This window comes from Rhineura floridana, chromosome 6 (genome assembly GCF_030035675.1).
Source record: "Rhineura floridana isolate rRhiFlo1 chromosome 6, rRhiFlo1.hap2, whole genome shotgun sequence".
In the NCBI taxonomy this organism is placed as follows: Eukaryota; Metazoa; Chordata; class Lepidosauria; order Squamata; family Rhineuridae; genus Rhineura; species Rhineura floridana.
The window spans coordinates 15,504,968-15,531,678 of NC_084485.1; the positions used below are offsets into that span (position 1 = coordinate 15,504,968).

A 26,711-nucleotide genomic window follows, 5' to 3' on the forward strand; every position below is an offset into this window, starting at 1 on the left:
ATATAAAATATAACATGAGTGTATATTTCTACAAATGTATGAAGAGGGAAGCTGTTGCATGTATCATGTGCAGAGTTCCCCAAGATAAACAGGCCATTGTCCGGGGGGTGGGTCAGTTGAATCCCATGTAACTGTGAAGTTCTTGCCAGCCTAGGAATTTGCTCCAGTCCCATTCCAGTAAATGTATTTGCTACCTGTAAGAAGTGACATCTCTTGAGTTTTATGCCCATATTTTGGGAATGAGAAGGTAGGAGAGGAACTGTGCAGTTCATTGAACTGATCCAGTAAATTTCAAAGTTCTTGCTGTAAAGGAACCAGAAGCCTATGCATCTGCTACAGAATCCCTATATTCTGGGCTGCACACTAGGGCATGCATGCAGTTTACTCAGAGAACTGTCCCAGCTTGTAGGACCTATATATTGCCTGCTTTAGGACCTATATATTGCCCCGAACTCCCTTCCAGCTGCTCTTTGCAGGAGCAGATCAGTAATGGCAGGGGAAAAAATGCTTTTCTGGGTGACCACTAATAGTCTTCTCACTTGAAGAATCTCAAGAGTTCCCAGACAGAATATAGTTTGAAAGCTTAAACTGTGGTTAAAGTATGTTCAGGATTATCTCTCCCTTGCCATCCTGATGTAAATTCTCTGAATCCTTCCTTGCTGGATTAGGTCACTGTGATTGCAAACACTGGTGCTGGGGAATTCACCACCTCGGTGACCCAACCTTCACTCTGCAATGGGCAGTGGCATACGCTAGCAGGTAAGCTTCTTGCCAGCTGTTTGTGATCTTTTTCTGCTCCCCTTTTGGAAGAAATAAATTGCTTTGAAAACTTGCTAAAGCAGTATTCTGCAAATTCCTACTTGCATTCTATTTGTTTTATCCAGCTTTACCAATCATTGCCTTATAAGCTGTTCTTTCTGCAATGTTGTGCCCAAACACAGAATAAACCAATATTCTGCAGCTGAGAAGCTGTGGGCGGTATCCAACAAGGAGTTACACTTGTGCAGTGGAACTCCTCCAATGCTCTTCCCAGATCTGCTCTGGTGTGTTGGGGAAAACCCCAGAAGAGATTTAGGGGGTGCACAGGGAGAAATGGGGGAAGTTCCATTGTGCAAGGGTAAATCTTTGCTCTAACGGAACTAGTTACTTCATGCTATGCTAGATACAAGCTTGGATCTCAGTTTCCAACTTGTGCAGCCTTTGCAACCGAATGTTTTATAGGAACCTACCTTACCAGGTCAGACTATTGGTGCACCTAACTCGGTAGTGTCTACACTGACTGGCAGCAGCTCTCCAGGTTTTCCCAGCCCTACCTAGAGATGCCCAGGGACTACATCTGAGATGCATGCAAAGCAGATTATCTACCACTGAACCAAGGCTCTTCGTCAAATAGCTGTGGATGTTGACAGTCAGAACTCTTTGTGTATGTGTGCATAAGAATATTCAGCTCTCATTCAAAAATGTCAGTGAAAAAGCCAAGGATGAAAATACCGTGGCATGGGCTTCTACATCTGTCCCACTACTGAGACCAGCACAGACTCCATTTTCCTTTTCTGGTGTTGGGTAGGGCTCAGTGGATCACATCTTGCCATAGGGCAAAGTTCACTTCTGGAATAACCCTTCCAGCCACTTGCACAGCTGTTATGTGCCGATATGCTAGCTTAACTCAACATGGCTTGTTAATGCAAGTTGTTGTGCCAGAACCCACCCACCTGTTCTGTGGGAGCAAGGACTAATGTATGCCTTGTGAAGGGGATATAATCTCAGCATGTCCACCTACGAGGTCTTTACACCCCTGCTTTCTTTCCAAGTAATCAAAGGCAGCAATGTAATCCAGTTAGATGTGGACACAGAGGGAAATTACACGGTAGGACCCAATGAAGCCCACACTGCTTTCATCAAAGAGAACTTCTACCTCGGTGGAATGCCAGGTGAGTGGCTCAGGCAACAGTAGTATTTTGGGGGGATCCTGCTCACAAACCACAGGCAACCTTCTGGAGGCCAGGGGTGGGCGTGGCCAGAGATAAATATGGATGGAGCAACCCAGGTGACTTGTACCTTTTGTACAGCCAAAAGTTGGCTGCTTCTGTACACACACTTACCTCCATCCTGGTATGCACCACACTTCAGAGATGCATTCCAGGTAGGCAAAAGCACTTGAGGAGGGTGCAAAGCCAAGCTAGTAAGGCAGGGATGGGGAGCCTCTGGCCCACAAGGCTGTCTGGGGCCAGCCATGGCCACCCACCCTGCACCTGACGTCATACATGTGGGGCAGGCAAGGCCAGGGCTTGAAAGGAACAATCGGGAACTTAATGGGCTACCGATTTTTCCTTTGCTGGAGCGAGGCACACTCCCGACTGCCCATCAGCCGAGGGGCGATAGGAACATGCCTCGCTCAAGAAGGGGAAACGGCTTCTCTCTCCCAGCGGTGCTCTTGGAAGCATCCCTAAGCAACTCTTGTCCACTCTTGACACTGGGGATGGAAAAGGGAACCACAGGGAGCCTTGCAAAGGCTGACCACCCTGTCATGATATTGTGTGACTGACAGGTAGGTTGCCACCACCCACCTGTCAAAGTTGGCCCATGGGGTGGGGCCAAAAGGGTTCCCCACCCCTGCAGTAATGGGGTGGGGCCTGCATTTGGCGTCTGGGCCTGAGGTTCCCCATCTCTGGCCCAGCACAATTGATTTCATACTCTTTTTCAGGGAATTGTTTCCACATTTATTTGGCTGCTAAGGAACATATACGCCTCTTACGCAGAGTATGTCTGCATTTTGGAGGATTCTAATGTTCCCTGGCCAAGCTCACGTTCTAAAAGATGCTCAATTTATGCAGCATGAAAGTTTAAGCAACATCCATGCGTCTCCTGTGGCAGAGAAAAAAATTCTGCCAGTGCCAAGTTGGTCGTATATGTAGCACTAGCAAAGCCCATCTGTTTTGCTGTATTGTGTGAGCTTTCTACATGCTTTTTTGACATTAAAAAACATGGAAGTAAACTCCATTGAGGAACATGGCCCTAGAGTTAGTGTGCTTCACCCCACTGCAAGCAACAGCACAAGTTGAACTGGTTCTGATCATGGCCCACTGACTGAAATGAAACTAAAGCCTAATTTCATCAGGACCAGGGTGCCTCTCTCAAATGGTGATTGTCTCATTGTGGTAAAAGTATTTTGTTCTTCTGCAGAACTCAAAGGCGGTGGTCTCCCTTTGGCACATATGGCTCATCTCCCCACTTACGTTGGCTGCATGAAGAACTTGGTGATAAACCGGAACCAAATTAACCTAAGGGAAGCTGGGGCTGTCGTGGGGTCGGTAGGGCTCACAGGGTGCCCCTTTATGTAAAAACAATTGATGCACAAGTGTCAGGTCAGGGCTACCGAAAGCTGTACCGCCCTCCACGAAGCCAATAGGGATCCTCTTTGGAGGGCCAAACGTAACATTCCATGCTGCCCGAGACCACGGTCAAATGTTCAGTCCCAACAGCAGAGGTGGGGAGGGGGACCTCATCCATTTTTAATTAATGCACACCTACATTTACATATTCTCCCCCTCCATGTCAGCAATAAGGTTTTTGACTAGGGTAAGTGCATATGGTATAGTTGTAATAGAGCACTGGTTCTCAAACTTTTTCTCTCATGGACCACTTGAAAATTGCTGAAGGTCTCGGGGGACCTCTCAGTGATTTCTCTGCCTGTTGTAGCATTGTAATGCACTGTGCTAGATGCTGTACGGTTTTAAATTGTATTTTTATTGTTTTATTTCGTATTCTGTATCATATTGAATTATAATTTGAGTTCCACAGAATTAAACTTGTAACACAATAAAATATAAAATAATAAAAGCAGCAATAAAAATACAATAAATATCTTTATGGATTATTTAATATGGACATGTCACGAACCACCTGAATGAAGCTTGTGGAAGACTGGTGGTCCACAGACCACTGTTTGGGAACCCCTGTAATAAGAGTGTTGTTGAAACACAAGTTGTCCTCTCTCTCCGGTCCCTGTGAGATTGTATTCAAGATGCATCTGTCAAGGCACTGTTTTAAACTACTGCATCACCAAGCTGTAAGACCCAAGCATGTCTACATATGAATACATTACTGCTGGCATCATCTCAGTTGCGTTTCATCGTTTCCAAACAGCTAGAAGCACACGAACAGTGTGGTCGGGGTAGTGTTTGTATGCAAAACTGCAAGATGCAAGCCTCTGAGCTTCAAAGCATTGTGTTCGGTGCCTGGTGAGGGGGAGACTAGACAATTACATTTGAGGAATACAATATTTCGTAAGTTGTTGGTGCTTCCCACTAAGTTAATGAGTAAAGTTTATTTAAGTACATTGATATAAGTGAGTCTGCTCTGGCTTTGGCAGATAAACCCTTAATGTATGAGCCGGAAAGGATGCATGAATAAAATGCACCTATGTTTCCTTTCCAACCAATGGGCAGTGTTCAATTAAACAGTTGCATGTGTATGCAAGGATAACCACTAGCGAACAGGACTCCTCCTCCCCTCCCCGTGCCATCCTCAAGTCTGCTCCAAAGGTTTGGGGGAAACCCCTAGAACAGATTTAGAGGGAAGGGGGAGAACATTATAGAATCATAGAACAGTAGAGTTGGAAGGGGGCTACAAGGCCATTGAGTCCAACCCCCTTCTCAATTCAGGAATTCAAATTAAATCATACCCAACAGGTGGCTGTCCAGCTGCCTCTTAAAGGCCTCCAGTGTCACCACCTCCCTAGGTCATTGGTTCCATTGTTGTACCACTGTTGTTGTGCAAGGAGAAATTCTTGTATTGACAGGCTATTTGCCTTAGCGTTATGTCGAACACAACCCAATGCAACCCTCTGTCCACAGCAGGTAGGAAGTTTAGTACTTTCCTTGTAACCTCTGCCTGCTATTGCCCAAGGGCAGGAGGAGGGTGGAGGATTAAACTGCTTTTTATAGGAAAGAAAAAGGGTCAGCTGATTCTCATACTGCTATTCTCAGTTCTTGCTTGGGTGTAATGTCTCCAACTTCCCTTGCAGCGACAAACTTCACAAACCTTCCACTGTATGGGCCACTTATGCACTTAAGAGATGTCCTTATATATGTATTTGTGTGTATATATATCTCATCACATGAGTCAAGCTCCTGGTTTTGAAAAGGACTTTATAACTTATCAATATATTGGTTGTTTTAATGCTGGGGTACATATTGTAAAAATTTGTTTTAACAAGTCTTGGTTTCTCCTTCAACAAATGTAATTATCTGTTTTAAGGTGTACTATTAAGGGATATCTGTAAATCACTGGTACATACTTTTAATTCAAATAAAATTTTATGATCTATACTTATTTTATGGAGTAGTTATTGAATTTGTTAGGATACTATGCCTGGACTCCATAGCAGCCCTCTAAACCCATGAGAATATAACAGTCAACTCATCTTTGCAAGATGATTTCAAGCTCAAGGACAGTCCCCCCCCCCCAGAAATAAGCTTTGGTATCTAAATGCCTGCCACATGCTCAGCTGCTTTATATTGCTCAAATATGCCACATTCCAAAAGTTACCCAAATTCCACCATTGTAATTTTATGAATTTGCCAATCCAGAAATAGGTAATAGTCTCACAAAAATAGGCATGCCTATCAAATGCCTGCTAAGGTCTAGCATCATGCTGTGCGTGGGTAAGTTAGGATTTTATGGAAGGGGAAATCTTCTGGTCCATTTCAACATGCAAGGATTGCTAAGCGACATCTAGGATTGATACACAGGAGAGATTAGGGAAGCAAGGTTAGGATGGCAGGCAAAACCACTTTTGAACAGGGGAGAGGAACAATGTTTCTATTGTGGGCCGTTCCCTAGGGACTAATAAGAAGCCAGATGCTACATGCCAGCAATGGGCAGGGCCAAAGCCAAAAGATGAATGAGTTCACTCTCTGTTTCCCCCTCTTGCCCCCTGCATGAGGTTGCACATTCCTGAACTAGTGGTTTTGGGACCTACGGCCTCAGACCTCAAGAACTCACAAAAGGGTTTTTTTCTGGCTCCTGTTGTCCCATGTCCTCCACACAGACATCTGTGAGGGTCAGGACTACCTTAAATGTTTAATGTAGCACGGGGGAGGGGGGGTTAGTAGAAACAGCATACAGCCTCTTGGGGACAAAAGGTACGTCTCACAATAAGACTATTAGATCCAAGCAATTCCTCACACAGGTAAGATTTAAGAGGGCAAACACTCTGCTGGGTACACTCAAGCCCTTGGAGACCTTTACAGTGGCTCTTAGCTATGGGCTGTACAACAAACTAACTATAAAAATTAAGAACTATGTTGCCAAGGTGATGCATGTTATGAAAAGACCTAAGTGTAGAGCTGCAACTGGATTGGATGCAAGACTTCAAATTTAATTACGTAAATCAAATTGCCTCCTAGGACAATTTAAGGCCATAAAGACCAACTTCTGTTTGACACTGCAGCAAGTGGGGAAAAGACCCAGTATACCCAGAAGGAATTTGGCAGAGAGATCCTTTACTTGTAGATTCAATACATGAAATTAGCTAGTTATCCTACGTATCTTAATATCTAGGAGTACCCATAAGACACAGTTAAAGAAACTTAATCTAAACTCATGTCTTCTTCCTCATCCTTCTTGTCTTTTGAGTCTTCTTCCTTTTGATCGGATTTGACATTGTTCTGCATTGCTTTTGCAAAGGCCTCTACATCTAAAAACAAGACACATTGAATTAATAACCTGGCAGCACAAGACATATGCATGGCAAGAGGAGAGTAGGCTGCTTAATGCATGTTTGCAGTGAACTACATACAGCAAAATGAAGACAACTACCAGAATGAAAAGCCTAGAGTAGAATCATAGAATAGTAGAGTTGGAAGGGACCCATAAGGCCATCCAGTCCAACCCCCTGAAGGAATCAAAATTAAAGCATAACAGATGGACGATTGTCCAACAGCCTCTTGAATGCCTCGTGTTGGAAAGACCACCACCCCCTAGATCATTGGTTCCCAAAGGGAACATTTGAACATGTGTTAGCTCACAACAGTCTCAGCCCCTCACGTTCATTACAGCCGAGACCCATCATGTGCTCAGCTTACAAAGTGACATTCCATTCGACATTCATGTCTGGATAAGAGCATATCAGTGGGAGGGATGCATGACCACCCCAAAGCAATCTCTACTTTGTTGGGTCACAAGGAGCTAAACTAGAGCTGCTGCTTTTACCCTGATTCAGGCACCTTCACAATCAAGGAAGAATAGCAGCTCTAGAACAACTCTTTTAACGCAAAGCGCCCCTGAGCCAGGAGGAATTCCATTAACTACTGAGAAGCTCCAGGTCCGCTAACACAAGGAACTTACCGCCTTTGTTTGCTGCATCTACTGCCTCCGCTGGTAAGCCAAATTGGCTCATTAGAGGTCCCAACTGCCCAGAAGCCAAAGCAGCGCTGAACATGCTCAGTGCCTGCAAAGAAAAAAAGCCACGTCAAATTCCATAAAGATTCAGCTCCAGATTAGAGGAGGCATCAGATTCCAGAGCAGAGTTGGGCAGCCTTTTTTGAGGGCTGCATTCCACTAGGAGCCTCATGCTGGTGGTGGGCGAAGCCAGAGACAAAAGGGTTTTCTGGGTAATTAATACAAAATAAAGCCTACCCTGCTTCACTTTTCAGCATAGCTACCTCAGATTAGAATTCCCAATTTTACGCAGGTCTACTCAGGAGTAGGCCCCACTGGGCTTGATGGGGTTAATTTTTTAAAGTGCAACAGACCAATACAGCTTCTGTTCTGGAAATTAACTGGAAAGAATTCCTTCCCAACTTTAGTATGCAGAAGCCTGACTATTTGTTCTCAGAGAGCCAGTGAGAAATCTTTTCTCCAAGGCATAAAAACTAGTAAAAATAATAATGACAAAATAAACGCTACATACAATGAGGGAACACTTTAAAAAGCCACAGAAAAAATGAGGAAATGGACAAGAAGGAACTCTGATGGGATCATCATCATCATCATGGTTTATATGTATGCCGTCTTTCCACAATAATCTATGCTCAAGGCAGCTAACATGAAAAACTTACATAATTCACTGTTGCAAAATAAAATTTGAATAGTCAAACAATAAGAAAACAACATCTTTAAGATAAATACAATAAACTGAAACAATAACCTTATAATCCATAATAAAGTTGAACAATAATACAAAAGCCCCTAAACACCACCCCACAGACAAGATGGTCTCTGGCATCTCCAGGTAATAGGAGATGGAAGAATGGGGCACATTGAAATGGCCTTCAAGTCGATTCCGACTTATGGCAACCCTATGAATAGGGTTTTCGTGGTAAGCAGTATTCAGAGGGGATTTACCATTGCCTCCCTCTGAGGTTGGGAGGCAGTGACTGGCCCAAGGTCATCCAGTAAGCTTCATGGCTATGTGAGGATTCGAACCCTGGTCTCCTAGGTTGTAGTTCAACACTCTAACTACTACGCCACACTGGGCACTTTAGAAGGCATCAAAGGCAGTGTAAGATAAGTTCAGCGGTTGTCTGAAACCCATAGGCCAGAGGTTGCCCACTTCTGTTCTAGGAAGATCAAGCTTGCTACACCCTTCCTGAGATTTATCCCAATAGGGAGACTGAAAAGGTTCTGGCTCCCAGAAACAATCTAGAGCTTCCAGCATGGTCTTGCTGCTGAGTTCCAAACAGGATGACAGTTCTCGGAAAACAGTTTCCCTGGGCTTTGTCTTCAAGCTCCAAATTCAAACAGCACAGCTTCTTTCCTCACTGACTGCCAGTTAGCACCAAAACTTACCACTGTCAGGTTTGAATTAATGCAGCAAGTTATTAGGGATAACCCTGTCGGCTCACTGCTCAGCTCAGTGCTAAGTCAGCCCCTCTAAAGACAGGCTTATAAATAAGGAGATTACATCCAGCAAACCCAGCTTTTTATTAGGCCAAAGAAAACCTTTTTGGTACAGTATTCTGAAAGGGGAAAAAACAACCCAAATGACTGGCAGATACAAGCGGAAAGGCTGGCCAGTAAAGGTTTTATGGACTAATAAAATCCACTGACGGCGCGTAGGGGAAGTGCTGACACTACTTGCATGTGCGTTGTACATCCACACGCGGGTTGCTTAGGCCACTACTTCCACCCCTTTGGTTTGTTCATCCTCATTCAGCCATGTTTAAACCTGCAAAAGACCTTGAAGAGAAGCCAAGTGCCTCATAACTAGAGCTTCCTCAGCACACACCCCTCCAGAGTATGCAGGGCGTTACTGTAGATTTCTCTGGGCCTGCTCCAGCAAGTTTTATTCAGTATAAGGTAGTCCTCTTGCTCAAGCCAAGTGGCTGCTTTCAAGTTCTATTTTCCAGGTGGTATCACAGAGCTTTTACCTGCTGGAACTGTGGAGAAGTCAGAGTGTTCTGGATCTCCTCTGCCGTCTGTGGCAGAGATTCCCCTGAAGGAAGGTAAGGCAGTAAGCGCTCTTGAACCTCTGTATTTGCCAGAATGGGTGCCATTATTTCAGGCGTCAGAACGCTGGACAGGTCAACTGGAAAGGAACATGAAAAACGTCTAAGGTAGAAGCACCAAGAATTAGCAACGCTGCAGCAAGAGAGTAATTCCCAGGTGTAATTCAGGCATGATGCAAAGTCTCAACTGACCACAATTCTTAGCCTATTTACAGTGAAATCCTACAGTCAAGCATGATAAATAGATTTCATTTCGGACACACGATTCTTCAAATACAATGAAACAAACGTTTCCTATTCTGACACTGACCCCCCCCCCCATAGCCAGTAGTTACACCACTTGCTTAACTTCCTTACACACATTGTAATGCAGAGATGGAGAACAACATCTGGAGGGCCACAACTCCCATAATTCCTGACCAGTGGACATGGTGACTGGGGCTGATGGGAGTTAAGAGTCCAACAATAGCTGGAGGCCTCAGCTGTAAATGCTGAGGCAAAACAGCCAATCTATTAAATGCTCTTGTACAAAGACCAACAATTCACTAATAGGCAAAAACCTCTTGTGGTTTAAGAACGTACCTAGAGCCAGCAGGTATTTCTATAAAAAAAAGCAGGGAAATTGGGTGGCTATAGCGAATGCACCAGGGCAGCAGGAGACCTGACCTCTGCTCTGAGATATTGTACAGCCCAACAAATTTTTAAAAATGCAAACACAATTTGCCTTGGTCTTTCACAGTCCAATCCACTTCCTTGGAAGAATTTGGTACATGTGCCTCTGATCGTATGGGGAGGGGCAGGAGGGATGGAACAGGAGGGAGGACAGCAGATCTGATCATTTGCATGCTTATTGAGTTTAATGGGATTTACTCCTGGGCAATCATGCTTAGGATAGGTGAAATTGACCTGGGGAGGGAGGGGAGGAGGAGGCTTCCCTCAAAAAATCCTGGGAAGTGTAGTTTGTGAAGAGTACTGAGAGTTGGTAGGAGACTGTTTACTTCCCTCACAGTGCTACAATCCCCAGAATCTTCTGGGAAGAGGGGTTGACTTTTAAACCACTCTGACCACTGGAGCTCTGTCAGGGGAATAGGAGTCTCCTAACAACTCTCGGCACCCTTCACAAACTACACTTCCCAAGATTCTTTGGGGGAAGACATTACTGTCTAAAGTGAAATAAAGGTCTGCTGTGAGTGTGGCCCTTTATTAGGCAAGCACAGCAGCTGGGAGTCTGGCTTTTAGAACACAGACAGTTGGTTCTTACTGAGCATGCCAGACATTATCATTGAGTTCAAGCCAAAATTTCTTAAATTAATTAAAAATCAGCCAGGCATTTTTTTTTAACTTTTAAACTGCAGAAAAAAAGATCAGAGTATGAGGCAAGGTCAGTAAATGGATTACAGATACTCTGTGAACATGGTTGATTTTTAATTAATTTCAACAGATTATGAGAACTCTGACACAAAAAAGTCCAAAAGGGGTCTGCTTTTTCTCTCTCTCTTTTTACACTTTGAACTCTCGATTCTCTCTGTTTTGTGTATCACTATAAAAATTTAGAGAGTTGTTAAGCAGGCATTTCTGAATTCAGGACTATAAGTTTTGTAAGGTTTTGTTTTGAAATGAGCTTATGGGAAGCATCAGAATGGCACGGGGGTTATTTTCAATTTAACATTGCTGACTTCAAAACCATGCTGACTATAGTATACAACCAATCTTCTGGCTGTATACAATCTGTCAGTAGTGCTGTTCCAGTGAGAAAGGGGCTAGGAGTGTTTAAAAGCACTGAAGCTTTAAGATGGCGGCAACAATGTGGAAACACAAAGCAGGAATTCTTCTTTTGGGAGGCCTTTCTCTCTGGCTTCAGAGGCACCACCTCCGCTTTTACCTTGCTGTCCTCCTGCTCCAGCTGGAACGTTCATCGTCGCCAAGATAGTCTGGAGGTCACTCAGCTGGATGGGTTGAGTAGGGCTTGTTGCTGTGCTGGTTCCATTTCCAGAACTTGGAGCAGGGCTGGGACTGGTGGCAGAGGCAGCTGCCGGAGCTGTAGGAGCTGGAGTTACTCGTGTGGAGGAAGTACTGGAAGATGGTGTCACAGCTGCTGATTGGCTGCGAGAGCTAAACAGCAATTCATATAATTAGCCTCTGCAAATCTAGTTATGTTTGTCATGTCTTAAAACCAACTGCCATCCCAGAATACTTTTTCTTTCTGCAACAGAAGTTCTGACCTTAGTCAACACACCCTTAAGAGATGGGATGCCTTTCCGTTTGAAATCCAAATTTTAAAATTTGCAATTTAAAAGAGGTTGTATTTTGATGGGAAACAAACAGTGCAATCCTACCCATATCTACTCAGAAGTAAGTACTACTGAATTCAGTGAGGCTTACTTCCAGGTAAGTGGGGTTGGGATTGCAGCCTAAGTAATCTAATACGGTGAAATGGCTAAGTACCATTTTAGCTCATATTTTAGAAACACCAGGTGCAGATGACACTTTTATGAGCAAAGTTGCAAGCAGCGAGCAAGACAGAGGTAGCCCTCATTTAGTGGCAGAACAAGTACTGCTCTAACACGTTCCTCTTTGGAGGAAGACATAAGCCGGCTGGCTGGGGTGGCCTCGGTGTGTGTTTGTTTTCTGTTTGTTTTTTGTGTGCTGCTTTTTTTTTTTTGTGGGATTAAGGAGGATTAATTTTATGATGTTTTAATTGGAAATTGGTTTTAAATTGTTTAGGACTGTGGTTTGTTTTTGTATATGTATATTATGTATAGCTTTTTGTTATTGTAAGTCGCCTAGAGTGTCCACTAACCTGGACAGATAGGCGACCAATAAATAAAATATTATTATTGTATTATTATTACAGTACACTGCACTCAAATTCAGGTTGTGCTTGCTTTCAATTCCTGAATGGTGCCATAAGGAAAACTGTGGCACCAGATCCGGAACAGACTATTTCTGTGGAAGATGTTGGATCTCGCGCCCCCCCCTCCCCAATATAGGGGGAAACACCAGCCTACCTTGTCACACTGTTGTGAGGATTTCTGAAATACAGTTTGAAGCTTTTTGCTTCCAATATAAGCATCAGTCTTCAGCTACCTTGGCATCAGGTTTACAGATAAGCCAATATCAGAATGAGCCCTAAAACTATTACAGAAGCCAAAGAATTATGCTTATAGCCCTACTGACCCCCTTCTTTCTTATCTCCTTGTTCTCCATCTATCTTCTCTAGCGAAATTTCCCAAGTGAGTTTCCACTCTTCCCACTGCCAAAACAAGTTAGCTCCAGGTGCTCTTTAAATGCTACATTTGCACCACAGAAGCTGCTATTGTAATACTTGCACTATTGTAATACTTGAGATCCCACCACAACCAAAACAGGGCTGGCATGTTGTGCAGTACGGACTTACGTACAGCAGCCCCGTTCACTTTGCCATGGGATCTTCAACACCACAGTAATATGTAATAATGACAGAAATCTATGAGGAAGATGCTCTCACTCAACTATTGTAAAATTTAAACAGAGCCTCAGGTATTATCAAAGCACCTGATTTTCTTTTAAAGACAATTATAATACAAGGATCCACCTCACCTTGAAGAAGAGCTGCTAGTTGGGGGGGCCCCACTTCCCAACAGACTCGCCAGACCAGGACCCGTCAGAGCACCAAGCCCACCTTTTACAAAAGAGAAAGTAGCATCTGTTTAGAGACTTTTTTAAAAAGGGGGGATTAAAAATACTCTACTATGTAGACTTCTTGTTCAAAATACTGCTTCACTTTACACTTTTCTCCCCCCAGGGAGACAGATGTGCAGTCTCATCTCTTTTGTTATTAAGATTAGAGGCTTTTTTGCATGAATTCAGCAAGGCTTACATCAAGTAGCCAGGGGCCTTCTTTGGTCCTTTCACAGCCTCTCACTGATTAATGCCAACCCAGACTAGAATTCCTGTCCAAACCTGTGAAGGAATGGGAGACTGCTCTGTGCCATCATGCTATCCTTTCAGCATCTTAGGTAGCTTTCCTCTATCAAATCTGCTATCAAATCTGTCATTTCTACATCAAATATCTACAGAGCAGAAACAGTGGACGCAGAGACCAAGTTTGTGTTTCTGCCACACTTTGTGCTAGGCACAGGATGCTAGGCTGCCTGACTTTCTACATTCTCAGAAAATTTCCTCCTAGTGGTCAAAGAAGAAATGACAAGTCTTGGTAACTGGATACCAACAAGTAGTGAGAACACAAAGTGATCAGCTAGTAAAGAAATCACTCATTAAGCAGCAAGTTTACCACTACCTTTAGGAAAGGCTTACTAAGCATCATCCCATCTCTTCCTGCCCTTGGAGTAGCCAATCAAATGAGTCACATCGAAATGATATTTCAGTGTCAAATGGTCTGTGCTTCTCTGCAAGCTTTCCCCAAGTACCAAATTATAGTATGCACTTTTAATGTCCAAGCAATGCTGTCCCCATGTTGCCCAAAGGCCTTTAGTTAAGGGATGGAGGAAAGAAGTGGGGTCCAGCTTATGTTAGTTGGTACAACTTTTTCTCTGGTCATTTTGTCTCAATTTACTATGAGCATTTTGCTTAGGAACCAAGTGTACAGCCTAAAGGAAGTACCAGGCAGAGATTAACCCAGACAAACACTATTTTTGAATAACGGTATGAAAGCACTTTACCAAGTCCTCCTAAGCCTGTTGGTCCAATCAGCTGCATGAGCTGGTTATGGCTCATGTTTCCCAGAAGACTTTGCAAGCCACCCTCACCTAAAAAATAAATTGAGAGTATCACATTCATATATTTGTACAGCCCTCTGCCTAAATGGCAGGCAGTTTAAAGTGGCAGCAAGTTTTATGAGGAAAGTCTCGTTGCTGTGCTTCAGATACACAAAAGAACCCTGACGCTGAAGAATCTCACTTTCTCCAATTGTATCTTTGTTTCCTAAACTTTTTCTCCAGCTTATCTCTGAAAATATCTGTTTCCATATGAACCTACCTGTTCTTAAAGATCTTTGTCAGAGTTCCTGTCCTCCAAAGGTTACGCAGACAGTGAGAAGAGATAGGCCCTTTTCGCTGGTGGCACCCCAGTTATGGAACTTTTTCAAATCATGTACTACCCAAGTTAATATGTAAAGTTCTTGCCTTATTGATCGCTTTACTGTCTATTTCATTTTTACAGGCTTTATTTTTAATGCCATTTCATTCTTCTCCATTCAACAACCATCAGCCACTTTTGAGGGTTTTGTGATGAGAGATGGAATACAAAACAAAAACCTCGAAGTATCAGAACTGGCTCTTAACACTAATACACACATAGAAAAAGAATCATGGAAAAGTCTATACCTCCAAGGGCAGACAGCTCATGGCCTCCACTTCCACTGCCACCCAGAGCTCCAGGCATTGGTGGATTGTTCAGATATTCGTTCACCTTACGGCAGTGTTCCTCGTCTTTTTCAGTCTTGGGCTCCTGTCAGGAAAAAAGAAAAGAATTACTGCACACTACAACAGATGTTTAATCCACAACCCCTCAGTCTCCCCAGTTAACAAAGCTTTAGCATTACATCAACTAGCACTTATACCTCATCTGCTAACCAAAGAGAAAGGAGAAGGCCACTGAGACAGATGCAGCTACAAACCTGCATCCAGAAGAAGAGTCGCTTGGATCCAGCCTTGAATTTCAACACATACACACGGCCTGTAGTACACTGAGGCACCCTCTTAAATTCACAGTCATCAGGAAAAATAATCAAATCCTGGAACAAAAGGGAAGAGGAAAACAAATGCTCCTTACATATCAATCAAAACTATCCAAGCCCATTAATAATAAGCAAGATATTGCTAACCACTTTCTCAATCAATCAGCTACAGTAAAAAGCCTCTTTCAACCAAGTTTCAAACCAAGCTTTGAAAGTTATGAGGAGTTACACAGATGTGTGAGTTATGCACACCTCTAGGAAACATGCACACCTCTCTCTGGCAAGGTGCACAAATTCAACATACATTTGGAATACATGACTTATTTCCCCAAACCACAGACCTCAATCTGGCACACACAAAACTTCAAATACCCTCTGCATGTGCATCGATTTAATATGCAAAGCAGCTTAAGGCTGCTGCATTCCACTTACATCCTCCACATTCCCGGAAGTCCTGTCTTTCCAACAGAAGTGAATGAGGGAATCATCCGTTTGCTGGATATATACAAGACCTTTCCTCTTGTCTGGTGTAACGGTGCTGCCTTTCAAAGACATCTTTCCTGCACGGAACTCTACCAAGTATTTGCTAGATGAGCCCCGGGAGCCTGGCACCAGGCTTGGAAATAAAGCACCAGAAGACATCCTGGGAAGACACAACATTTCATAATGAGTACCGCTTCTCTCTCATACATACAAGAGTTCTATTAACACCTGAATCAACAGGTATCCTAGAAAAGAAGTTGACAAGAAGGGCAATGCATTTCTAGAACAGCATTTCAAGATAGCATAAAGTGCCAATCCAACAGCCTAAAAGGGCAAAGCCAGAACTCCTGCAGACTGATTGAGCGGACTCCCCAGTTGGGTTGAACTAATCAGTTTCATTTCCATTTAGGAGCAGACAATTAGTTGCAGGCATGGGCAATATTTGTATGGAATCAACAGTTCAAGCATCTCAGCAGTAACAAATATCTTCATTCAACCTTTCAAGTCTTGCAGATAATTCTTCCTCTCTGTGCTTTGCAAGCTGATAAACAGCCTCTTCACTCAGATCTCTAGTACCAATCCTCCAACCTTCCTTTGGCCTTTAGTAAGCTCTTGACAGGATTTGAGTCACAATAGCATCTAGTATCAGAAGCCCTCTGGTTATGTGAACAAGCAATTGTTGAAGGCAGCTTCCAGTCAGCCTGATTTGAGAGGTATTTATGTAGAGTCTGAAACAGAAGAGTTAGAAAAACATTACTATAGTGGATCAACTGCATGGAAAAAAACACCACCACACAGGATACACATACAAAACTAGCAGCTAACCGTCATTGGATTCCTGAGAAAATAAGCAAAGCTAAGGACTTGGACCACTTCAGAACAGGTTATAGGCTCACTTTCATCAGATGATACACCAGGAATGGAGAAAGCCCTTATCGACAGAAAGCAAGGGACATGTCTCAGGGACAGACTTTTACTTTTTTAGAGTGCACAAAACACTTTCCAAAGTAGAAAGTATACAAAAAGCTTTAAAAAAACCAACCTGAATTAATTCCAGTGAAATAAAAGCAGCAGTTTAAAAGCTAGATCAAAAACCCATTAAAATATTACTGAAAATTGATTCTTTAAGGAATTAGCATTCAGTTATAATTAGTTCATCGACAACAGAGTTTTTCTGTGCAATTGTGCACACATGTATGAGATGCCACACTCATAGCAGTCATTTGTACAACAGTTACTGAAGCAATACTCACCAACAATATGAAATTCCATTGCCCAGAGCGCCAAGAGATCCTGTGGTCCTCTCCAAACCAGGAAGAGCATCAGCACCCTGGCTGTAGTTTTCCTTCAAGTCAGACTCCTGATTATTCTTACAAAGACCTACTGAGAACTTGAGTCCCTAAGGCAGCCTTTCCCAACCAGTGTGCCTCCAGATGTTGTTGGACCACAACTCCCATCAGCCTCAGCCAGCATTGCAAATGGTCAGGAAAGATGGGAATTGTGGTCCAACAACATCTGGAGGAACACTGGTTAGGAAAGGCTGCCCTAAGGAATGAATAGCAACTAAAGGATTCTGGAGGAATGAATCAGCATTGAACCCAAGAGGCAAATTCCTCTTGTATTCAGGGATTTGCTTCCCTTCTTCAGCTCTTAACTTATTGCTGCAGCATGCTCCCAAATGACATTGATTTTTTTTTTTTTTGCTGGCTACTCCTAAGCTCCTTCAAACACATTCTTCCTCAATAAGCCAAAAAAAAAACCCAGTCACCTTGGGGCCCCAAGCCATGCCACAAGGCATTAATAGCAGCAGCATTTCAGAGTTTATCAAGTGACCCCTGAGTAATAGTTAGAGATGCAAGAGTCAGGGAACACAAGCGTCATGAAAGAAACTTGAGCAGAGTCGAAGGCCTTTCTGCCAACACAAGCTGGGGAAAGAAGCCTGAAGAGGTAAAGCACAAACCTAGAAAAGAGGTAAAGTATATTCTTCTGGTATTACAGCCCATAACATCTCAAGATTGCAGATGTTGCAGGCCGCATCGCAAAGAATCATGTATCTACCTTAGAATATTGGCCTCGTAAGAAATAAAGAAGCCTTAATCCCTGGGACAAACACAGCCTATTTCAAAGTAGGTATTACTGGGCAGTTGATTCCCACACTTTTCCCAAAGCTACAATGGCAACAGAAATAAAATTCATAAATTCTGTATGAGGTCAACTTCCTCATTTCTGGATAAAAGACATCATGTCCATACACATTTCTCATAAGAACTCAAGAGATACAGAATTAAGTAATCCAAGGAAACAAGTTGCACAGGTATATGGGTAATATTAGACATAAATCTGATCCCTTTTGTGTATCAAGGTTAAAAGCCTATAGGAATCTGTATTTCAGACTGTTCTCATATTTTCACTGTGTAATCTATCATTCACTAGCTTGATTTGCACATAACACTAAACCAGGGTTTGTTTTGCCAAAGCCTGGTTTGTTTGAATGTCGAAACCCAGACCTTACAAACATTTCCCAACATAAAACCAATGTCACCTTACAATAATTGATTTTGAGTTTCAGTGTTTCAAACTAAATTACCATACAGAATGAAATAACAATGTACCATTTGTAATTCAGTAATATGAGAGCATTGGTCAGGGATCTGATTACTTGGCAAGGCATTGCATATTCTGAAAACAGCTTTATAATACTGGGTATCTACCATGTGGTTATATTTAGGATTAGGGTCACAAAGCAAAGTTAAGGGATGGCAACCCCCAAATCCTATAATTATTACCTGCTTTGATATTCATAGATTTTAATTGGCTTGTTGTTTGCCTCTGGTAGTAGTTATACTTAAGTTTATAGCACTGTGGTTACACTGAGCCACACAGTAGTCTAGATCCTAGCCAAGTCACACATTTGGCCTCTTTTCCCCATTTCTAAAAATGGTACATCAGAGCGTAAAGAACAAGCAATGTAAAAGGTTCCAATTTGCAACACCACGTGCTTTGCAAATTTACACAGTACAAGGAAGGGGAACTGGATTTGGCCAGTGGGCCAGATTTCTTTTCTCCCCTACCCCCTCCAGCCCAAATTTGACAGGGCAAAAAACTTTAGGAAAAAACCTAAGGTGGGAAAACATCTCAGTGGGGACTAAGTATACTCAATGGCAGCACAATCCCAATTGTCTTTTTCTTTTCTCTTTTTTTTAAGAGGGCAGCAGGAAGAAAAAAAAATTGTAAGGAGAAACCGAACAGCATATCCCAGAAGAGGATATGGCTGGTTGGCACTCTGGACTCCGCACTGCAACATTTTGCTGCTGGTCCCCCTTATTAACGAATTAAAAACAGGAGTCCCAGCAATTAAAAAATTAGCACAGCAGGGACCATACAGGCCAAGCCTCTTCCCCCACCTTCATGTGCTAATGGTTTTCTCTCTACACCCCCCCTCCGCCACCCCCACATTTTCTTCGGGACTCTTTTATTTCCGTTTTTGTCTTACAGAAGCAGGGGAGAGTGTTCAATAATGGCGTGGGGTCTTTTCCCCCACCCTGGTCCAACCCACCCGTTGTCCTTTTTTTCTGTCCCAACATTGGACAGGGCAGTTCTCTTCGCCTCCCACAACCCAAATCCCTGCCTAATTGGAAACCCCCACAAATAGAAAGAAGCAGGAGGGGGGCTCATTTGCCACCTCAAGTCTCCCTCCGCCGTGCTCTTAGCTTCCCCCTCAGCCGCGCACAAAAGCTTCTCACCGAAACGCAAAGCCCTCCCCTAAATTACCTGCCACCTCAGCTTGCCCAACTGTCACCCCCACTCCGGTCTCCCCTCAAACGCTACCGCTTTTCCTTCCGGCCACCTGGGAGAGCCCGTCCTCATCACTCCGGGAGCCCGCCCTCTGCTCTCGATCTCTCGCTCTGCCATCTCCTGTTGGTTGGAAGGGTCCCTCCCACCGCGCACGCATTGGTCGGAAGAGTCTGCCACTCAAAACACCACCACACAGCCTCTTCGCAACTCCCAAACAAGCCCATCATCCACCGCGGCGGCCAGCCGCCTTCCGGCTATTGTGCTGTGTCATGGCGGCCGCGCGGAAGGCAGATAGGGGGGAGGAGTGGGCGGACGAGGACGGCGCGGCCTCTAGCGGCGCCCATTGGAACTGCATATGGATTATGCCTTGTAGAGAGCTGAGGAAGGGTTCTGTGGAACCCGGAAGCTCGCACACTACTCTGTGGAGATTGGTTGGGCCTAATAAAGGAACTGAGAACTAGCCAGCAGCCGCCTCAGTGTCTTCCCCAGCCCAGTAGCATTAGAGAATGCAACATTATTACTATTACATTGTTTTCATCCGTGTTTCTATTGTTGATTTTTAAAATGTTAATAAATCGCTTTGGGATGTTTTATGTGAAGTGATTCGTAAATTAAATATTAATTACTTATCCTTTTTTTTTTTTAGGAGCTCAGTTCGGTATAAATGTTTACTATCCTCTCCCCCTATTTTATCCTCACAGCAAAGCCACCTGTGGTAGGTGGAGAGATGTCTGCCTCTTGTTCATCCAGTGCGCTCCTTGGGTGATCAGGGCATTCAAATTCATGCCTCCCCACCTCCAGTCACTGCTCATGTATCAAGGTATTACTACAGCCTTCCGCATGATCTGCATTTAACCATGCTGGCATCCTCTTGGACTTACCCTAGCCAGCAATCTTGCTGCTGCATTTTGGACTAGTTGAAGTTCGGAGTCATCTCCAAGGGCAGCTCAACATCGAACGCATTGCAATAATTCATTCTGCAAGTTACCAGAGCATGGAGTACTGTGGCCAAGTCATCTCTGTCCAGAGGAGGCCAATTGTAGCAAACCAGCCAGAGCCAGAAAAAGGCACTCCTAGCCAGTGAGGCCACCTCAGTCTCCAGTGACAATGTTGGATCCAGGAGTACCTCCAAGCTGCAGACCTGCTCCTTCCAGGGGAGTGCAACCCCATGCAGAACAGGCCATCTCCCCACCTCCCGGACATGAGGTGGACATGTAACACCTGTCTTTTCAGAATTCAGCCTCAATTTATTGGCCCACATCCAGCCGATCATTGCCTCCAAGCCATGGATGAAGGCAGGAATGAAGAGTTTGAATGGTGCAGCAAAACTTGAAAACATCTTGGCCCTAGTCAGGAGCCATTTGGGGCCCACTTCAAAGAGCAAAATGTCCCAGACTGGCACTGAGCAGAGGTACTTCCAACTGGGTCAACTTTCAATTTGGCAAAGGCATTGGCTCTTATTTTGAAATAATTATCTGAGAAGAATATTTGCCCATTGAGTCAGAGTTTGGGGGAGGAGGAAGCCACAGATCAAGTCAATGAGGCTCAGAAATTACTTGTCTTCTCCAAAACAAACTTTATTCAGATTTACAGTTTTAACATTAATGTCCACAAACCTGTACAGACTTCTCTAAAAAGGTAAATATGATCTTATAGTTAATATAATGGGTATTGACCAGTTATTAAATATTATAAAAATAAATCCATTTCACTAAAGCCTCTTATTTATTATTATTCTCTGACATTTTCATGCAACATGGATAAGGCAAAACACCCACAGTGGGCACAGTCTGCCAGGAACTACTCACTAGTACAAGCCCCATTCAAGTCACTTGGAGTTTCCCAAGTCATGCTTTCCACGCAAGCCCGTGTGTTTCAAATGAGGTTTGGACAAAAGAAATTCCAGGTGGGCTGTGCCATGTATGTAAATAATCATTAACAGGGATACAGCAAAATAAGTAAGGCAAAATAGAACAACAATAGCAGCAGCAGAGAGTGGACTGGGAAACGGGGGATATATATATATTTGTTTAATTTTTCCATGCTATAAAAAATCATACTAAAATTCAATTTGTCTGTGTTAGAACTGTTAGCTTTACATAATTTTTTATATTGCTTTATTTTACAACTAACCCAAAAGCACATATGTATTTTGAGAGGCAACATTACAATACATTATCAAATTAATTTAAGAATTAAAACACTACATAAACAGGAACAGCTACATTTTATTTGCAACATTAAAATACAGAGAGTACAGTGAACAGGAGAAAGATTAAAGACCACATTAGGCACCTGAACTGTTTGCATGATCACATCACAAAGTTTTTTATTTTATTTTTTAGAATCACAAACTACCTGAATGTGAACAGTTTGTGATCTGAAGTCTCTTGCAACCTTTCTAGATTTGGGAAGGAACTCTGGGAAGCAAAAACTATATCAAAATGCTAACAAAAGATTATGGTGATTCACATGTATTTGCTCATTAATTTATGATTACCGTCTTCAAAAGAAAATAGATATGATTACAAATGTAATTACATGGAGAATTTAATCCAACCAAGGATCACCTCTTAATCTGCAAGTCACGAATTAGCAAATGTACCACTGGGCAAAACAAATGTTTGCTGTTCTGCATTGTATGATCCAACCCAAATCATAGGCAAGGTGCAATAGCTACAAACCCAATTATGTATCTTGGTGAAAATAGTTTTACCGAGCTCAATCCATCAGGAAGTTACAATTTCCAGAGTTTCAATTTAATTTTAAAGAGTAAAAAGATAAAGCAAATAATTACTTAGCAGGATCTCAATTTTTTTCTTAAAAAAAGAGAAGTATCTATATCTTCCAGTGAATGTCATCCTGCCAGAGGACTCAATTTATTCATAGTGTTATGTAATTCTGACATCCTGCCAAATCAATAGAAGTATAATTCAGCCAACTCTACTGTGTATTGAATGGGAAAGGGACTGGGTGAAGACTATCCAAGGTTTGTGGACACATTGCATTTCTGTAGAATTTATCCCTGGACAATTAGTTTTATCCAAGATTAGTGGTCTACCGCCAACATACTATGCCAGAGGTAGTCTAGTGTTAACCTTCTTGCTTACTTCTAGTGAATGCCTAAAGATGAGGTTGCATCTAGCTCAAAAGTAAACATAGGTTGTTACCTATTGGCAGAACAAGAGGCAAAGCAACGGCCTCCATCAAAGCTCCACAAAGCTCTTATGTGCATACGGAGCCTTGTACCAGCAGAGCTTCCCATTTACTTCAGTGTTACAGACAGCTCCATACAAGCATTAGGGATGTGCATGTGGAATTCTCACCAACACTGAAGCAGCAGAGAGAAAGTTGTCCCTCTTTAATCACACAACTATCAGCTTATCAAAGCCTTTGGGTATGAACCAGCACCCTGGACTGGGGCCAATGCATGCACAAGCCATAATTCAAACCAACGTATCAAGGTAGACACAATGGAAAGTGAGCAGCCAAGAAAATATGTAACTTCACATAAAAATATTTGCTTTAAGTTAACATCTACCTTAAAATTTAACATGATTAATTTTAAAAGTGCTTCTCATGGAGGCGCCAAATAGTGAATGTAAGGCAGTGCTTAAGTTATGAATGTGGTACCAACAACAAGTGCAGGTTAAATGTAAACAAACTAGGTGAGTATCTTTTTCGTTAAAATTTAATATTATAGTTAAAGTTTTTAAGGGTCTCAGATGTCCGTGTGTCTTTTAATCTGAATCTATTTCTCTTATATAAATTCCTGACCCTAGTAATAAGGCAGGTTAGCAATTAAAAGATGAAAGCGGGAGAACATGTTTGCATTTTTATAAGAAACATTTTCAGTGCAATTCATCATTTACAGAGGAGCAATTGCTAAACTAACCCTTCCACTATTTCCTCCAGGCTAGATGGCGACTCTCAGTTCCTCTAAATGGAACCTACCAGCTTTTCTTCGCATTATGTGTTAAACGGATCTGTGCAAGAACTAGCCAGTGGACAAGACATTAATATGGTGTGTCCCTGGGAAAGACAGGCAGAAGGTATAATGTGTGGGCATGACTTAAAAATATATGAAATGCAGACATGAAAGTAATAGAAAGTATTCATTAAAAATTGAGTATATGATAGGCAATAAAGCATGGATTTTAAAATAATTACACATGTCAAAACTAGATGACTTTTTTATCTCTTGGAAACTTATTTTTAACTTTTAAGCTAGGCCAACTGTGCTTCTTCTGCAATTCAAAATTAAAACAATCCTTTGCAAGTATTAATTTAACATGCCTCCACTTGTTTGTATGCACAAGGCAAGAGTAGCTGTAACATTTTTTAAGATAGTTTGGCTTAAAACTTGAAAACTTCTACTAACAAGGGGACACAATGGCCTCAATCCAGGTGAAAGAAGTGAGTTGCGGCACCTATGTCCCCTACACACAAATTGCTGCTGCCCAGTCTCAAAATATCTTACCTCCAACAACTGGGCTTTCTTTGACAGTTGTTACTCAGTTTCTGAGATCTGCAGATATAGTTGGAGTCTCCACAACCAATGGAGCACTTATGGACTGTGGCTTAACTCTGGGACAATGCCTTCTCCCCTACTGTTCGGCAGCAAGAGGGGAGAAAGAGATTTAGCACGGGCACCCTACTCCCTCTTCCTGTCAGCTATTTGTTTGGGAAAGGGAGGGAAAACACAAAACCTGCTCTCAGGATTGGGACAAATAGTGGGCGAAATATGAGAAACTCTGTTCATCCACACTCTAACTTACCATATCAGGCAATACTTATTCATTGCAAGTGGAAAAGGAAAAATATATAAACTACAGTGACACTAGTTAGGTGGTCCAAGTGACCTGAAGGGAGGGCATTCCCCAAGTATTTTTAAGCCCCACTGAAGCAAATGAAGATAACGAAGCTGCAATACTTGGTGGATCACACCCAAGGACAATGTCAAGTTAAGCGCTAAAAATAAGGTACACTAGTCAAAGACAGTTCTCTCAGTAGTGTCTTTTATTGCCTTGAATGTTTTCATGGTCACTTCTTTGCTGGAAAGATTAATGCAATGTGACTAAAAATGCTCCAGTCAAATCTTCCTGCTCCATAGACAATGTATAAAAATACCTATGCAATTCCAACCACTATTTTTCTATAAATGTCTCTGCAGCTTTCCCCTTTTAGATGCACTTCAAATATGAAGAGTCTTGGCTTGACGTCTAAGTATGAAGTGTCAAAATATATGCAAAAATTATTAAGCAGACTGGACACTTTATGTAAAGGGGTAAATTTAGAATAGCCAATTGTCCTCTGAACCTCTCATGTTGTCTGTGAATTACTGAAAATAGGACCTCTCATGTTGTCTGTGAATTACTGTAAATTTCACAACAGCCTGTCCCTAATTTGGTCAAATGCACAAATTTAATTCATTTTTGAAAACATTTTAAAATTGGTGAATTGCCAACCTATTTTTTCTTCACATCCATACACAGTCAGTAACGTTCACTCGACTTCTAGAAATGTATAAATATAAAAAAACCCCTCACCCTCCCCTATTCAAAGAGCTCAGGGATTATATGGCTTAACATGTTTAAATCTGCAAAAAGAAATCCACTCTCGAAGTTCAATGAAAGCTTCCATTATATCACTCAGCTTCAGCAAAAGAGTAGTAAGAAGGAATTGCTTTTCAGTGACACAGTAAATGCTTCAGAGCATGCATTAAAAAACCCCAAAACAAAACATGACTTTTGCAGATATATTCCAAATAAATCCAAAGAGGAAGAGTGTGTGCGAGCTTAGAAATCCTGAATAATGCCAACCTGAAGACACAAAGACATTTCTGACATGTTGTTCCTTACATAATACACACGTAACACCCTAATTCCTATAAATATCTCCAAAGCCTCCCATGTTTTAAAAACAAAACTTTCTGAAACTTAAACAAGCAAATGCTTGTTATGAACACCTACAACCCATGGCCAGCATTCAATTCAGCAGTTAGTTTGATGTTTAAAAAATTAAAGGTACTTCATTTAATTGATAATCCCAGTACCCAAAGACTGAGGCAAAATAGAGTAACAGCTTTGGAAAATGCAAGTTAAGCCTAATGATCTGAGCTATAGTTGTCAAGCTTTTAAAATTATAGACTATTCAGAAGATTCCCAAGAATCCAAGTCACTCTCATTCTCATCAGTTGCGTCTCCAATGGCCACAAGCATATTTCTATCGTACCGATTCATCACTGTTGCTCCAAGTTCTGAATACTTAGAAGGTATCTCTTACTGCTGACAAAGTAAGAAATTCCATGGCTATCATCTTTATTTACTAAGTTATACACAGGTACTGCCTCTCCACTGGCTACAGCATTTTAATTCTGGCCAAAAATTAAATGACAAATAGGGAGAAGCAAACAAAAACATGCAAAACACTTTCCTCTGAAACATGATCATTTCAGGTTGTAGCTTTAGGGAGATATTTTGGCAGTCAAAATTGTGATAAATCCTTCATTGATGACTGATAAATTTCTTTAAAATTTAGCTTTAGAAAAGGATGCGTTCTGGTCACGACAATGCCAGGGAGTCACTGGAGTCAAGTCTACCAATTCTGGGCAAAGGAGCAACTGCATTCACAATTTCAGTATATATCCGGACAGTCAAAGAAGTTTCTATCAAAGTACCCTCCAGAATATAACCAGTCAGGAGTCCCAGTATATGGATTGGTGCCCTGATAAAACCATCTGTGGGGGGGAAAAAGAAGGTAGAGGAAATAATATTCAGTGCAGTAGTAAAATACATTAACAATACCCTATAAAGGTTTGTGGAAATGAATTCCAGTGCTAACGTATGTGGAATGAGGAATTAAAGAATGTGGGGGTCTGTGCCAAGATTTCACATCATCAGCGAACTAGGACTGCCAACAGGATCTTTTGGGCCAGGTAGAATTTGGACCAGGCTGCCCCTCTTATTTTGCTCTAATAGGGGCATAGGAACCTAAGAATATAAGAAGAGCTTGCTCGATCAGACCAATGTCCCATCTAGCCCAGCATCCTGTTCTCACAGTGGTCCACCAGTTGCCCATATGAAACCAGCAAGCAGGACCTGAGTGCAAAGAGCTGATGCGCACAGCTGCAAAAGGAGAGTCTGGAATTGTACGACACACACAATAGGAACATGGAATGTGAGAAGCATGAACCAGGGAAAGTTAGAAATTGTCAAGCAAGAAATGGAACGTATCAACATTACAATACTAGGCGTGAGTGAATTAAAATGGGCAGGAATGGGACATTTTCAATCAGGCAACTA

The 26,711-nt window shown here is 42.4% G+C and overlaps 3 protein-coding genes across 9 annotated transcripts in view; 1 reads left to right on the forward strand and 2 right to left on the reverse strand.

Moving 5' to 3' along the window:
• The window catches only part of LAMA5 (laminin subunit alpha 5), a 255,687-nt gene extending 250,378 nt beyond the window's left edge, over positions 1 to 5,309 (forward strand). For both annotated transcript variants that reach the window (XM_061631076.1, XM_061631077.1), the window contains exons 78-80: positions 669 to 759; positions 1,812 to 1,931; positions 3,184 to 5,309. In XM_061631076.1, the coding sequence (XP_061487060.1) occupies positions 669 to 759; positions 1,812 to 1,931; positions 3,184 to 3,341 (369 nt within the window). In that variant the 3' untranslated portion in view covers positions 3,342 to 5,309. The remainder of the gene's footprint in view (positions 1 to 668; positions 760 to 1,811; positions 1,932 to 3,183) is intronic.
• Positions 5,134 to 19,549, reverse strand: ADRM1 (ADRM1 26S proteasome ubiquitin receptor). Of its 3 annotated transcripts, none has more exons than XM_061631078.1 (11): positions 19,384 to 19,549; positions 16,110 to 16,340; positions 15,562 to 15,772; positions 15,070 to 15,186; positions 14,777 to 14,900; positions 14,114 to 14,200; positions 13,032 to 13,113; positions 11,335 to 11,564; positions 9,375 to 9,532; positions 7,351 to 7,453; positions 5,134 to 6,700 (listed from the first exon to the last, which is right to left on the reverse strand). In XM_061631078.1, exons 3-11 carry the CDS (start codon positions 15,769 to 15,771, stop codon positions 6,594 to 6,596), a joined length of 1,218 nt encoding a protein of 405 aa, XP_061487062.1. In that variant the 5' UTR covers position 15,772; positions 16,110 to 16,340; positions 19,384 to 19,549; the 3' UTR covers positions 5,134 to 6,593. The 3 variants fall into 3 exon arrangements, with proteins under 3 accessions (XP_061487062.1, XP_061487065.1, XP_061487064.1); XM_061631081.1 differs by lacking the exon at positions 19,384 to 19,549 and adding an exon at positions 16,866 to 16,957; XM_061631080.1 differs by lacking the exon at positions 16,110 to 16,340.
• A 1,421-nt stretch (positions 19,550 to 20,970) lies between these two features.
• OSBPL2 (oxysterol binding protein like 2) overlaps positions 20,971 to 26,711 on the reverse strand; it is a 105,306-nt gene continuing 99,565 nt past the window's right edge. For 3 of the 4 annotated variants that reach the window (XM_061631091.1, XM_061631092.1, XM_061631090.1), the window contains one exon: positions 20,971 to 26,146. In XM_061631091.1, the coding sequence (XP_061487075.1) occupies positions 26,044 to 26,146 (103 nt within the window). In that variant the 3' untranslated portion in view covers positions 20,971 to 26,043. The remainder of the gene's footprint in view (positions 26,147 to 26,711) is intronic. The other variant, XM_061631093.1, reaches the window with a different exon arrangement.

Coding starts and splice junctions, on each gene's coding strand:
- ADRM1 (XM_061631080.1), bottom strand. CDS start 15,771: ATGTCTTCTGGTGCTTTATTTCCAAGCCTGGTGCCAGGCTCCCGGGGC. Junction 15,187..15,561: donor CTTCCGGGAATGTGGAGGAT/GTAAGTGGAATG, acceptor CTTTTGTTCCAG/GATTTGATTATTTTTCCTGA. Junction 7,454..9,374: donor CTTCTCCACAGTTCCAGCAG/GTAAAAGCTCTG, acceptor TTTTCTTTGCAG/GCACTGAGCATGTTCAGCGC.